Below are 14,913 nucleotides of genomic sequence, written 5' to 3'. Positions count from 1 at the left end.
CCCTCAGGGTCCCTTCCAACTTCAATTCCAGCATTCAAATCCATCACCAAACAGCTATTACACAATAGGTAGCCTCCTTGACCTATGATTTGTTTTTGTTTTTTACTACGTCGAGATGCTACGAGAAGCATGTGGGTGGTGGCAGTGGTGGTGGTGGGGAAACCCACTCTCATTGGTTCTGTTGCCATTTTAAGAAGAAGGTCTGTGCAGTATTTGCTAGATGAAAAATGCATTTAGGGTTTGAACTGCAGAGCTGGGACTGGGTTTAATTCATACAGAGCAGTGGTTTTTCAATCAATCAGTCATTTATTATTAAATCCCGAAACATGTTGATATTCTGCAGAATCCCCCTCCCTTTGTGTCTCCCCCCCCTCAAAACACGCACACACACACACACACACACACACAAGAACTGATGCTTAGCAATTTATTTAATAGTTACTTTGATATAGACTGGTTCTGAACATCCATCCAGAAGGATTTAAGGTTCTAGGATGCAACTAGACTAGCCTGCATATTAGTGGTCCCTTTACCTTTACTCCCACTTTTGGAATGGCAGTGCCTGGCAAACACTGGAGAGAGGAGCAAAGTGCCTGAGGTTGGAGGTGTACAAAACCGCAGCCCTTGGGGCTGTTCAAGGAACCCAAGGGTTCCATAGATCTTTGCTGGAAAACAGAGGGAGGATGACTTGAATAGTTAAGAAAAATGCTGGTGCCATGAAAGGCAGAGATGCGATCTGTGGCCATGCTTTGGTTTACAGGCCACATTTGCCTGCCGGAGCACATTTCTGGGGCTGTTTGCTTTTAGTGACGCTGTTACCTTTCTCAGCTAATGCATCGCAGAACCCGGCGACATTCCTTGAATTTCTGAAAGCGGTGGGATTGCTAGGTATTTAAAAGACTCAGAAGACCCATGACACAAATCTTCATAAGATATACATGTTGATCTATATGCCAAGATGCACATTTAAGCTGACCTTCAGAAGGAAAAAATAAACTCTGGTTCTTTTGTCAGGGCTTCATTAACATGGTAGGTGACTGGGGGTCTCTAGCTCCAGAGCAGCACATACAACTGCATTGCAAGCCAATTTTGGGATACTCAAATGCATTTAAATTTGTTTGGGACCAATAAATAGCAGAAGGTCCCAGGTTCAATCCTGGCATCTTCAGTTAAAAGGATGAGGGAGCAAGTGGTGTGAAAGCTACTGGACTAGATGGAGGAACAGTCTGAGTGGAGGAGAACATCTTTCCATGGACATCTTTCATGGATGCTTTAGCTGTGATTCCTGCATTGTATGGGGTTGGACTAGATGACTATAGGGGTCCCTTCCAACCCTATAATTCTATGGGTTCACACTGCACAGGTGATCTATCCAATAGTGCCTACAGATCCAGCAGTTCTGGACAATTAATGCAACCAAGTTGATTCACACACTTTAAACAAGCTGAGGTTTTTTGCGATGCCAGGAACATTGCATTGTTTCCAGTGTTGGTCATACTCAGGCCACATCTACTTAATTACATCACCTTAATTAATAGCTATGGCTCCCTCCCCCCCCCCCAAGAATATTGGGAACTATAGTTTGATAAGGGAGCTGAGAGATGATAGGAGCTACAGTTCCCAGAGTTCCCTGTGAAGAGGGGTTGATGGTTAAACCACTTGTTATATCACTCTGAGGACTATAGCTCTGTGAGGGGAATAGAGGGTCTCCTAACAACTCTCAGCACCTTAGCAAACTACAGTTCCCAGGACTCTTTGGGAGAATCCATGACTGTTTTCAGTGGGTATGATACTGCTTTAAATGTGTAGAGCAGATGTGGTCTCAGAGTAGGCCCATGACAAGCTTAGGTCCATTAATTTTGGTAGATTTACCCAAAGCAAGCCAATGATTATCTTGTGAACCGTCCTGAGATCTTCAGATGAAGGCCAGTTAGATAGATAGAGATGATAGATAGACAGATAGATAGATAGATAGATAGATAGATGATAAATTGCAAGCTGCCCAGCAAACCATTGGCTTCTTTGGTTATAATGCTGCTGATGGAAGAACATGACATGTATTTTCTCAGATACTATCTGTAGATCATCTTTAGATAATTTCCCCTCAAGTAAATTTGCCAGGATGTATAAAAATGGTTTGAATGCATGTTGGAAGTGTCCACAGATGGAAGGTACAATTTTCCACATGTGGTGGACATGCAAAAAGGCCAAAGGATTCTGGGAGGTGATCTATGATGAACTGGAGATATTTAAGCTGACATTAACAAAAACAAGAACAGAGGCTTTGCTTTTAGGAATAACGGATATTCCCAAGAAGTCGCTCAATCTATTTCTATACACGAAAACAGTGGCAACAGTAATACATGCGCAAAAGGAGAAGACAAAGAAATCCCAACTAAGGAAGAGTGGCAGAACAAACTGACAGAATACATGCAGTTGGTATGTCTGACAACAAAAATCAGAGACCAGGAGGAGTCAGTGTTAAGGGAGCAATGGAACCCTTTTGTAGAATACTTTAAGACATAATAGCCAGATACGGTAAGTAGGATTCGAACTATAAACAGTGGTGAAAAACAATTTAGATTGAAGAGGGGGTGTTAGGAATGATAAGGGGAAACTGGGAAACCATGGGGGGATGGAGGGAAGGTTCATAGGTTTTAGAAAGAATGGTGGTAATTAAATATGTATTAAAGGTTTGGAAAAAATGTTGTTGTTGTTAGACATGTATTTTCCCAGTGCCAGTTACAGTGAGGAAGCTAGGAAAGAAGTTGTGCAATGAGGCAGAAAGGCGAAAGGTCCTGGGGTCTGATTCCTGCTGATGGAGCCCCTTGTTCGGTGCTCAAAGGTGACACTGTCTGAGAGGCAAGGAGGCCATTCAGTTGTGAGTTTTAATGTCGCTGCGTTCAGTCAAGCTGTCAGAAGAACATCGTCGCTTGAGCCCATCATCTTGAGCCTTGGCTGAGCAACACAAGGCAGGTGGTGAAAAATGGAGCCCGCAGAAACCCAGAATCTCTCCAAACAGGAGACGATGGCACCTTCCATGCCGGAGCAAACGCAGCCCGCCCGCCCCCCTCCGCAGCATCCCTGCCCATGGCTGCCTGGTGCTGCTGTTGCCATGGGCACCGTGGGCGTTTGTGGGGGCTGCATGTTGCTGACAGATATTTTTGTTCTAACTAACCAGAAACGAACGATCATCATCGCTTGGTTTCTGGGAGGTAAAAGTGCGGCTGGGTATTACCAGAGGAAGGCTGCAGCAGCAGCAGCACAGCTTTGACCCAAGAAATCACCCTGTCCCCCAAATCCTCCCCAAGAGAGAGGGGAGAAATCTGTGCCAACATTTCATTCTCACTCAAGTCGGTCAAGGGGACTTTGCTTCCTCATCCCACCTCACAAATAAAGAGGAGAATATTGTTCAAATGTTCAAATGCTTGGGTCTCAGAAGGCAGAGTCCGTCCAACTTTTCTTGCCTTCGCTCACCAGATGTACACTTCTGTGGCATCAACTCAAAAAGAATTGCTTTTTTTGTTTGTTTCCAGCACAAACCTTGTCCAGTGACCTAAAGGAGCACCTTCTTCCATATCTTGCTCCCTCTCCATGGAAAGCAAGCTTTGTTTCAGAATCTGCCCTTCCAGAAAGCTAGGTCAATGGTGAGCTGAGCACAGGACCTTTGCAGGTTGCACCAACATTATGGGGCTCCCTAGAAAGAAGCAAGCAGTTTACAGTATTGGTTCATCTATCTCAGTATATTCTTTGAGGCTCTGGGTTCTTGGACAGAGAGGCGGCCTTCCAGCCCCATTACTGATGTTCCATTTGATAGGTTTGCTGATATTTCAGGGGGTCGGATTCGATGACTCTTGGAGTCCCTTCCAACCCTACAATTCTATGTCCGGAATTGACATTTTGCAGGCAAAACAGGTGTTCTGCTGCTGAGTTGCAGCCCTTCCCATAGCCTGTAGGTTTTGTGTGAAGTGAAATTGTGAATAGCTTGATTTTTAGTATTTGGTGTTTTAGGAGTCTATTGTAGTTTGGTGTTTTTAGGTTATTGTTCTCAAGCTTTTGAACACTGGTGCTGCAAAAAAAGTATTTAATGAAGTATTGCTATCGAGGGGGGAGAACAGTGGGGAAGGGCACATTCCTGCTCCTGAGTTTTAGAAGTTCTGATTTCTTAAAACAGAGACAGATAGCCAGTTACCATTCAACTCTCACCAGAGGCAGCCAACATTCTCTAGTCCAACACTATCTGGAGGGCTGTTCCTATCACTGCCTTAAGATAGCACCTCTTTCTTCTTTTTCAAAGGTAAAAAGGTAAAGGACCCCTGGACGGTTAAGTCCAGTCAAAGGTGACTATGGGGTTGCGGCACTCATCTCACTTTCAGGCCGAGGGAGCCAGCATTTGTCCACAGACAGCTTTCCGGGTCATGTGGCCAGCATGAATAAACCGCTTCTGGTGCAACAGAACACACTGACGGAAACAAGAGCGCACGGAAACGCCATTTACCTCCCCGCTACAGCGGTACCTTTCTATCTACTTGCACTGGTGTGCTTTCCAACTGCTAGGTAGGCAGGAGCTGGGACAGAGCAACAGGAGCTCATCCCGTTGTGCGGATTTGAACCACCAACCTTCTGATCGGCAAGCCCAAGAGGCTCAGTGGTTTAGACCACAGCGCCACCCGCATCCCTTCTTCTTGGTACAGAATCAGAGAATTGGAGAGTTGAAAGAGACGACAAGGGTGATCTAGTCCAAACCCCTGTAATGCAGGAATCTTTTGGGCAAAGTGGGGCTCGAACACACAAACCTGAGATTAAGAGTCTCATGCTCTACCAACAGAGCTATCGCAACTCTCTGTCTTTATAATCACTACTTGCTCCTGGTTTCATGCATGGAGGGCCTTCTAACTCTCCTGGCAAACAGAATGGACAGCTGACTGCACTTTACTGCAGAACGGGGTGGAGTGGGGGTCTTTTTCCGCTCGAGGCTTTTCAGGATCTGCATGTCAGTGGTACATGGGGTTACAGGCAAAAGGGGGCAGAAACAAAATACAAAAGTGGGAGAAGCAAAAAACCAAAATACTTGTTACTATTTGGCATGATCACTTCGCCCAGGTTGGAAAGCAGAATGCAGAACCCCTTTTCTTGTCAACAGCTGCAGCTTCTCTTTCTGACTCATTCCAACCTCCCCTTAGACATGGGCAAATCAGGGGTCAAAACTAATATGAGTGGTTATATAAGATAGGCCTTGAATCACCTGGGATTCCTTATTTGCCTGCTTCTCATAGCCAAGGCTGCCCTCATACTAGAGACTCTCTTGTTTAAAGAGCTACAAAAAGTGCTGTTTCCAAACTCTAATAATACACATTTTGCCCTAGTCGGAGCATTGTACAAAGCTAGGGATCATTAACAGAGTTCTCAGCACTTTGGCCAAGGCTTGGTGGAGAATCACGGCAATAAAGCCAACTAGACTGTAATACATCCATCTACATATCTGCCATTAATATCCAGTTAGTTGCAACAGTAGGAATGCTATTCACATAGATTAGAACCACCCTGAAAAGTGATCCTGGAATAATGTTCCAAAGTCTTTATTTGCCGGCACATTTGCTGCTCCATTTTGTTGCTGTTTTGATAGTGCCAATCCGTTGTGTAATAGAAGTGGGGGGTAATTGATTTGCTTTGTTGCCTTTGTGTCGATGGGCCACGGCTAATGCGATCAAGAAATCTATCACAACCTTGACCAAAAAAATTGCCGTAAATTTACTACATTTTTAGCTTGCTTTCCAGACAATTATTCTCTTCTGCTCACATTAATAATAATAAAATAGCCCCCCTGCATCAGGCTCACAAATCAAAGATACACACAGGAGGAGTTGAATGGAAGGGAAAGGGAGGGGGAGATTCTTCAAGACCAGAATGAAGAGGAAAAGGTCTACACGGACATTTTTATTCCATTTGGGGGGTCAGATTCCCCTTTCCCTTTCTGGTATTCTTGCATGAGTTACAGCCAGTGGCTTGTGGCTCTTGGCTCCTTTGGCTAATGGCTGGATCTTGAATGCCCTTCCTTTTGCAATCCCAGGGAGACACAGATTCTAGGTATCTCAAAAACAGCTTCCCCCAAAATGCTTAATATCTATCTGAAAGGATTGGCAATGGGTTTAATTGTTTTAGAGAGCCCCAACATTAAAATGTACGGGTAGGGAAGACAACTAGCAATTGTTTATTAAGCAGGTGACTTCCTGCCACCTGCAGGAAGGACATAAGCCTTGAAAAGGACTTTGCAGTTTAATGGCATATAAATTAGCTTACTGTAGCTACCTTCTAAGGTGATCAAGGACAATGCACTGTGATAAGATAATAAAGCACTTTGAAGGAAGTAGGGATAGCAACTTGCAGCCTTGAGACTTAATCAAACCACCACAAGCTTCACACCAGAGCCACCAGAAAAATGGCAATGGCTCCATTTCCAGGTTTGGGAGGAGAGAGTGAATTCCCTGAACACTTGTTGGAATCTGAAGTGTTTTCAGCAAGCGTTCTTCCTGCTTCTGATGGTCCTAAATGGGAAGAAGTGTGGGATACACCTTCACAATTGCAAGGACCTCCTCTTTTATTAAATGCATCAGTTGCCTCTGGGGATATATCACAGAGACAAAACGGGAATGAGCAGCAGAAGGCCGCAAAGGTGGGGAACTTTGATCACAGTCTTTGTTGCTGATCAGAGGGCAGTGAGCACAACCCCTTTGGTTGTTCAGGTACACCAATGACCGCTGTTAAACAATTAGTTGCCAGCCCAGCAAACTGAAGCTTAAATTACCATTCTAACCTGATCATGGCTTTGCCATTGGGACAATTTGCCTTCGCCAAGTTCTTCATAGCACATCAGCTGATTGGGTATTTGCCACAACTCACCTTCATAGATCCTGCCCACCTAGCAGTTCGAAAGCACGTCAAAGTGCAAGTAGATAAATAGGTACCACTCTGGCAGGAAGGTAAACGGTGTTTCCGTGTGCTGCTCTGGTTCGCCAGAAGTGGCTTAGTCATGCCGGCCACATGACCTGGAAGCTGTACGCCGGCTCCCTCGGCCAATAAAGTGAGATGAGCGCCGCAACCCCAGAGTCAGTCACGACTGGACCTAATGGTCAGGGGTCCCTTTACCTTTAACCTTCATAGAAACTTGTTCACAAAACTACACTGTGTGTATGAAGGAAGTGCATGCAGCTGCCTCCCATTGAACGGGCAGCTCCAGTAGGCAAGAAGCAACGCAAAGGCTACACTGAGATTGCTTGGGATTGCCAACCCAGGGAGCACGTGTAAAAAGGAAACGGCAGAACAGTGTGTACCTAAAAAACCACTTCATATTTCCATGCTTATTTTATCATTGGGACTAGGCAAGGCTGAATGGAGAGGACACATACTGAGCTGCTGCCCCAGGCTGACACTGACTTGCAATGTCAGTTGCTTCTCCCATAGCTAAGTGGTTGAGCACATGGCTTGTATGCAGGTTCCAGATTCAACCCCCACAACCTGCAGTTCACAGAAGCTCAGCGATCTAGTGATGGAAAAGACCCTTCCCTTTGATCCTGGAGAACCCCAGCCAGTCCCAGTAGGTAAAGCTGGGCTTGAAGCAGCCATGGTTTAGTGATGCAAGACAGCTTCGTATGTTCAGTCCTCCTTGGTGGGACCTCTAGTTACAAAACAGAATTGGGGTGTACATAAGAGAGATGAATTCAGCTGCCTTGGTGTACATAAGAGAAAGAGATGAATTCAGCTGCCTTGGTTATTCTTTCAGCAGTGTGAAGAACTCTGAAAGACCTCTTTAAACACAACAACCTACGTAAGTTTAACAAATGCTGGCCCACTAGTGAAAAGATCTAATGTTGATTTTTCTCAGCGCCACAGCAGGAACACTAAACCAAACCAACAGAGAGACGGAAGCACGAATTATGGAAGAGGTTCCTTTGCATAAGGATTTATGCACGTACATGCATATGCTTTGACATCGCATTCTTTATTGCAAGCAGGTAAAGAGTGTGTGCTACAAGAAAGAGCCGATGCCAGGTCGAGAGCACTGTCCCTCGGTTCAGCAAAGACGCTAGCATCATATGCAAACTGTAGCTTGTAGACAACCAAAATGAAGGGAGTGTTGTCAGCAGCTGCCAGAGAGAACCCATTTCCAGGTGGGAGTAGGAAGAGATAGGTGGGAAGTAAAAATTGACCATGAGTAAACTTAGACCAAGCTTGGGTAACTTGAGATCCACCAAGTCATGCATTTTCAGACCTATCAAGTCCTCAAGAATGCTCCCTTCCCACCCTACTTCGTTTATGCAGTCTGACAGAAGTGGAAGTTTATCAGGACCTTGAAGAAGCTTGCTTGGCCTGAAGGGTCACAAAGTGTGCTGACTTGTCCTAGACATAACCTGCTCAGTGTCATGGCAATGTTGCAGCTTCAGAACTCAGTTGGAACAGAAAGAGAGCCTGGCTGCCAGAAGGCATAGGCTGGAGACTAGTTGGGTAGAAATGTCTCTGCTAAGAAGAAAATAGTGTTGGGAACTGTCTTCTATTTGGACAAAGCTGGCCTATGAGGGAGCCCTGCATGGAACTTTAAGGCTTAATCGAGTGGCTCAGCACAAGGATTGATTGAGAGACGAGGCACTGAAAGCAAGCGAGATTTCTCCATCTGTCCCATTTTGTGGGAAGAGGCCAGTCCCCAGTGCTTAAGTGAGAACATCTCACTTTTCTTCTTTTAGAAGAAGGCATTTTGCCTGAGCAAGGACAGTCAACTCTTTGAACATAAATCTGTAAAATGGCAAGATGCTAGCTTTCCCCAAATACCTGTAGGACAAAAAAATCAAAATCAAGTAGTCACTGTCTTTAACATTTCAAGGCACATCTGTTTCCCCACTCCTACAAGTACAACAGATATTCCAAGGAAGGTTTTGGTCATTTTTTAAAAAGAATCCAGCACAGTTTTAATACCCACTGTTCATGCTTGCAAAAAAAACCAATAACCCAAAAAACTAATCCAGGTCATGCAGTCTTAAGACTATTTTCACCATTAGGAAGCAGGAGGTCAGAAGGTTGGAGTGGACAGACCTACTGAAGCTGGGCAGGGGCTGGGCTGAGGGGATGTACAAGTCCTGAAGAAACCCACCCCTTTGATATTTGTCAGCAGAGTCTTGGGAATGCTAGTCCTAGTCCATTGGAACCACAAAACTCAAGGTGGTGGACACCCACAAATATTGACCATAAATCATACAAACCCACTGTGCATTAGGCAAACAACTTAAGACTGTTGCCTAGTTGATTTTAGGTGCTTTAGAGAGAATAAATTATTTTTTTAAAAAGGAAGGGGGAACGTGTTGATCAGTGGGGACATTCTTTCACCACCCACTTGCCTTCCTAAACAGTAGAATAATGATAGACTGCAGGTAGTAGGTCCACAAAGTGTTTGGGAAACGTACTATTGTGAAATGCCCATTCAGAAGACAAAAGGTGTGGTGACATTCATGTTGCAAGTGAGTAACAACCATCCTACTGTCAGGGACTGGTCAGGAAGCTGTGTGCTTTTCTCTCCACTTACTTTTATGCCTACAATGAAAGTCATATATGAATGACATATAAGCTACCTGCAAAAAAAATAATAATCACCTAGCCTCTCTTTCTACAGCCAACATAGACATCGCAAGTTCTTTGTTATTCCCTTTGTCATGGATCAAGTCATTCAAGAAAGAAACAAAACTGGGTTGTAGCCAACGTAAGTTTTACTCAGAGGAGACCTGTTGAAATTAATGAGCCTAAGTTAGCCACATTCATTAAATTCAATGGGCCTATTCTGAGTAGGACTAACACTGGACATGGTCTTCTGCTTCAAATGGCAACTGATGTCGCTGGCTTCAGAAACAAGCATAGGCCCCTTGCGAAAAGGAGTCCAGAAAACTCATTGGGCATGTGTGACTGGGATTTCTGCTGCATCCACCACACTACAGCTGAAAATCTGCCAGCTTCAGGGACCGTTTTGTGATGTGGGGATTTTTTAAAAACAGCGGTCAAACATATTCCTACCATATCTGGAACAGCCACCTTCCCTATTGGTCTCTCATGGTCAAGCTTTCTTTAAAGTTGTCTATGGTGAGCCGAGAATTCATCTGAAATCTTGTACTGGAGACTAGTTATCCAGTTTTCTCTTTTGACTTGTCTGAAGTTGTGAGGATTGTCAGAATTGCTTATTCAGAAGCCAAGAGCTTTGTCTGGTATGTGCCCTACATCTCGCACCTAAAAGCCAATATACTGGTGGGCTCAGCTGAATTTTGCGTATTGTAATTCTATATTGGGTATCACAAGCACCAAGAATGTCTCACTGTACTATGTATTTTATCGTTTACTTCCCTTCTTAAGTGTAAAATAGTGGAGATAACACTTACGCCTTTATATGGCCCACTACACAACTATGAACAAACCTAAAATGTGTTTTACATTTTGACAGGTGATGTCGTTCTTGAAGCTTTGACTTTCTTGCCAATTTTTAATGGCAGACATGCGCATAATATTATTAGATCTGGAACGGCTGCTTTCTCTATGGGTCTTATAACAATTTTTTTAAAGGTATGGATATTGCCAGAACAATAGGACAACTTCAAGAGCCATGACTTTTCTCTTCCTCAAATGTATTTCTCACTACACCCTGTAACAGGTTGCCAGCTATATGACAATAAGCAGAAATAAGATTCTTAAATTCAAATGGCACACCTTGCCTCCTCTGAAGCAGAATTTAGGGGAAGAGCCACTATTGTACTAAATGTGCTCATAGATTCAGATAACCTGCTGAGGTGGGCCAAGCCATCGCTATCTGCAGTCATGAGCTGTCAGGTAAATTTAACCCTTTCTTCCAATGCTATCGTCCCATCAAACCCACCCCCAACCCCACTGCCCCCACCTAAAAGGAAAGCTACATTGGCAACCATAGCATATATATTTTCTGATGAAAAGAGCGGAGGGTGGGGGGGGACAGGACTGCAGTACACAGGGGAAGGTTAAACCCCACCCTGTGGTCCCGATTTTCCATAAACAGATCTGTTGTTGTTGTTTTGAAAAAAGTCAGATAATTAAATACAATCCCACACTTGCTGTATCAGCTAGTTTGGCCCTAAGAGAGGAGGGAGGGAGATAAACTAATGTCTACACTCTGAAGCTTAATATCAAGCACTTTTGGATAAAACTAAGAACAGACTGAGACTCACAGAGAACTGCCGCTCTCTGAGCACCAAGTCATCCAGTCACTGCAATCAGGAGAAGTCTGTCTCCACCCCCCCCCCTTATTTTTCAAATTCAATGCCAAAGCGTCACAGACCACCAGAGATCTACAGTAAAGATACAGCTATCAAGTGTCACCTTCTGTTCTGGCTCCTTTTCAGCTATTAGTCTGAGCCTGCAACATTTACCTCCCACTGCCAGGGCCTCAAGGACCAAACCTAGCAATTAAGATGCTGCTAAAATGACACTGATTGCAGATTGCTGGTGTTTAAAGGAGGCTGTGCTGCCTGGTGCCATTAGGAGATTGGGTTTCCTGAAAGATGGAACCAGGGATAGAAGACAGCTTCAAAGAAACAGGAGAGAATCTCGCCATCATTTGGCCAAACTGCATGTATTTCTGAAAAAGAGGTGGTGGGGGGAAATACTGCCTTCAATCAACCCCCCTCCCCAAAGCAATCCATTAACAAGAGAGGAGAGGAAATGCTACCAGCAGCTGCTGGTTGCCGTGGTGACACAGTACGTAAGGCTGCTTTTTGCTAGGCTTCCCCCACATACATATTAAATGCACCAACCTGGCGCTGGAGGGAAGGACTCGCTCAACATTGCACTTCCCTCTCCCCCCTCCCCAAAAGCAAACCCACATTCTGGCTATTTTGAAGTCCTTTGTCATTTTGCAAACAAGCCCAGGTAACAAGGCAGGGACAAAGGGGCTGGTTGACATCGCTGGCAGGAGGGGAGGAGTGTGGCAGTGGCATCAGTTTCATCCTACTCTCCCCGGCAGGTAGGCAATTCTCCCATCCTCGGTGCCATCATCAAAAGTGCACTGCCCCAGGAGAGATGTTGAACATGGAGGGATCAAACTTCTGGCCTCGGAACGGGGAGCCTTCGGCATCCCAGCCCTTCTTGAGCATCTCGTGGACTTTCTGAAATTAAGACAAGAGTCATGTCACGGTCATGCAATATACAGAAACCCACCAACTTGATTAATCCTGACTTGCCGGTCAATGGATCAGTTGAATACAGTCCACTGACCGCAGCCAGGTATTATCAAATTATTCAGTGAAAACAAGAATGGCACGGTATAGCTGCCAGCTGCTCTTCCTTAAATTTCATTGCAGCACCATTTGTTAGCAAAGGCAGGAGGGATGGTTCCTTGCTCTGCAGATGGGTCAGAGGCCCATGTAGCAGCATAGCCAAGATTCCAAACAGGAACAGGGATATAAGCTTGGGGAAACTGGGCTTCTGCGTACTTAAAATCCCTTAAATGTTTTATTTCTGTTTTAATTTGTTTTCTTCTTCTCAGTTCTGTACCTGCAGGCTAACTCTGGTGTTCCACCATTAAGTAATCTTTGATTGCCATCACACAACTGTGCTAGGAATCCTTTTGCTCAGGTGTTCCAGGGAGAAAGCCAAAGAGATATCTACACTGATAAAAGCCTTGGCATTTACCGTATTGGCCTGAATATAAGCCTCACTTTCCCCCCAAATTCCAACCGTGAAAAGTTAAAGTGCAGCTTATATTAGCGAACTTACAGTATGCAAACCACCACACCCCCATCGATTTTAAAGGTGCAGCTTATATTTGGGTGTGGCTTATATTCAGGCCAATACAAGTATGTTATAAATCTACTGTATTTTTCGCTCTATAGGGCGCACTGGACCATAGGGGTTTTTTGGGGGGGAAATAAAGGGGGGGAAATTTTAGCCGCGGGGCTGGGGCAGGGAAGCCCGAGCTTCCCCCGACCCCAGCCCCGAGAACGGGACTGGGAGCGGGGACAAGGTTGCGCGCAACCTCACTTTCGCTCCCGGAGCTTGCTGCTATCCGCAAGCCTTCTGAGCCCGGCAGGAACTCCCGTCGGGCTCCCAGGGCTTGCAGATATCTGCCCGAAGCCCGGGGTGCACTGTGCAGCGCTCCCCGGGCTTCGGATAGCTTCCTGAAGCCTGGAGAGCGAGAGGGTTCGGTGCGCACCAACCCCTCTCGCTCTCCAGGCTTCAGCGAAATCCTGCATTCGGCCCATAGGACGCACACACATTTCCCCTTCATTTTTGGAGGGGGAAAAGTGCGTCCTATAGAGTGAAAAATACGGTATCTAATTTCATAGTTTCACAATGACAGTTAACCCATTTATTTATATAATTAGCTCAACTACAAAACCTGTCGATAACCTGTCGGTAATGTCTATCAAGCCACGGAACAGCAAAATCTTAAATCCTAACAGTGCTTTAGAAATATTATAAGCCTTTTTGAAAATATTTGTGGAACAGCATTTGCTTTGCATGCGGAATGTGCCATGTTCAATCCCCAACACCTACAGGTAGGGATGGGAGAGAAACATCTGCCTCAACCTCTGGAGACCCAATGCCAGTCAATTAGCTAGAGACTGACCAACAGTCGCACTCAGAGCCAGTGTGGTGTAGTGGTTAAGAGCGGTAGTCTAGCAATCTGGGGAACCGGGTTCACGTCCCCGCTCCTCCACATGCAGCTGCTGGGTGACCTTGGGCTAGTCCCACTTCTCTGAAGTCTCTCAGCCCCACTCACCTCACAGAGTGTTTGTTGTGGGGGAGGAAGGGAAAGGAGAATGTTAGCTGCTTTGAGACTCCTTAAAAGGAGTGAAAGGCAGGATATCAAATCCAAAAAACTCTTCTTCAGTATAAATCAAAGATATCTTGTTCAGTGTTGCAAAATCCTCCATTTTGATTTGCCATATTTAATATTCTATATTATTTTAATGAATGTTGAATGTTATTTTATTTGCATAGTGTTTATTGTATTATGCAAACTGTCTGATTTATATGATGTTAGCCGCTCTGAGCCCGGCTTTGGCCGGGGAGGGCGGGATAAAAATAAAATTATTATTATTATTATTATTATTAGACAGATTCCTTATAAGCAACACAGACTTACTGAAGAATGAACCAAGCTACACCAAGGTGGGCAGAGTTCAGGCTTAAAATATTCCCCCCCCCCCATAGAATTCTGAGGTTCACCAACCAGAAAGAGGTGCAAAAATAGGAGCAGAGAGAAGTACCAGATTTGAAACAGTAACTTGCTTCGGAAACAGCAACATACTGCACCCCATGAGCCATACAATGAAATAACCTGCATATATGAGAGTACAAATCTACACCAAAGTTACAACAGATCAGAAATGTTAATGCAGAAATCTTAAATTGGCCAACAGAGCTGTAACAAAGCCCATTTCAAAGACAACCAATTAGTACTCATTTTACAGGCAATGAACACTGAGGCCTTTTAAAAATACAATTTTATTTGCCATTCAGAGTCAGAAACCCTTGCTGATCCAGACTGCAGTGGGTCCCAATCTATTTTCTGACTACTTCCAAATAAGAAAGGCAAAAGCACATTTCAATAACTTTTTGTGTGCAAGTTCTCTGCTGGGGGCTTCCTTTTCTGTTTTTAGATGAAAATTTTACGATTCCAGAAACGAACGTGGACAAATTAGAAGCACTCTTCTGACAGATTCCAGGCATGATTTCCCATCACATCCCAACATCCTTACAGAACTTAAAACTCAGACAGGGAGTCTTAGGGGAAGGAGTGACAGTTTTAAAAGCCAGGCATTGTTTTCCAACTTAAGACAGATTTTGTGATTTGTCAAAACAAAAAAAATTCCTTCCAGTAGCACCTTAAAGACCAACTAAGTTAGTTCT

General features: G+C 44.6%; 1 protein-coding gene across 1 annotated transcript in view; it reads right to left on the bottom strand.

The window, feature by feature from the left end:
- Positions 1-11,613: 11,613 nt before the first annotated feature.
- NUDCD3 (NudC domain containing 3) overlaps positions 11,614-14,913 on the bottom strand; it is a 55,897-nt gene continuing 52,597 nt past the window's right edge. The window contains exon 6 of the mRNA XM_028707554.2: positions 11,614-12,164. Coding sequence (XP_028563387.2) covers positions 12,054-12,164 — 111 coding nt within the window. The 3' untranslated portion in view covers positions 11,614-12,053. The remainder of the gene's footprint in view (positions 12,165-14,913) is intronic.

Source organism: Podarcis muralis, chromosome 15 (genome assembly GCF_964188315.1).
Source record: "Podarcis muralis chromosome 15, rPodMur119.hap1.1, whole genome shotgun sequence".
Lineage (NCBI taxonomy): Eukaryota > Metazoa > Chordata > Lepidosauria > Squamata > Lacertidae > Podarcis > Podarcis muralis.
This window is presented reverse-complemented; position numbering and strand designations above follow the sequence as displayed.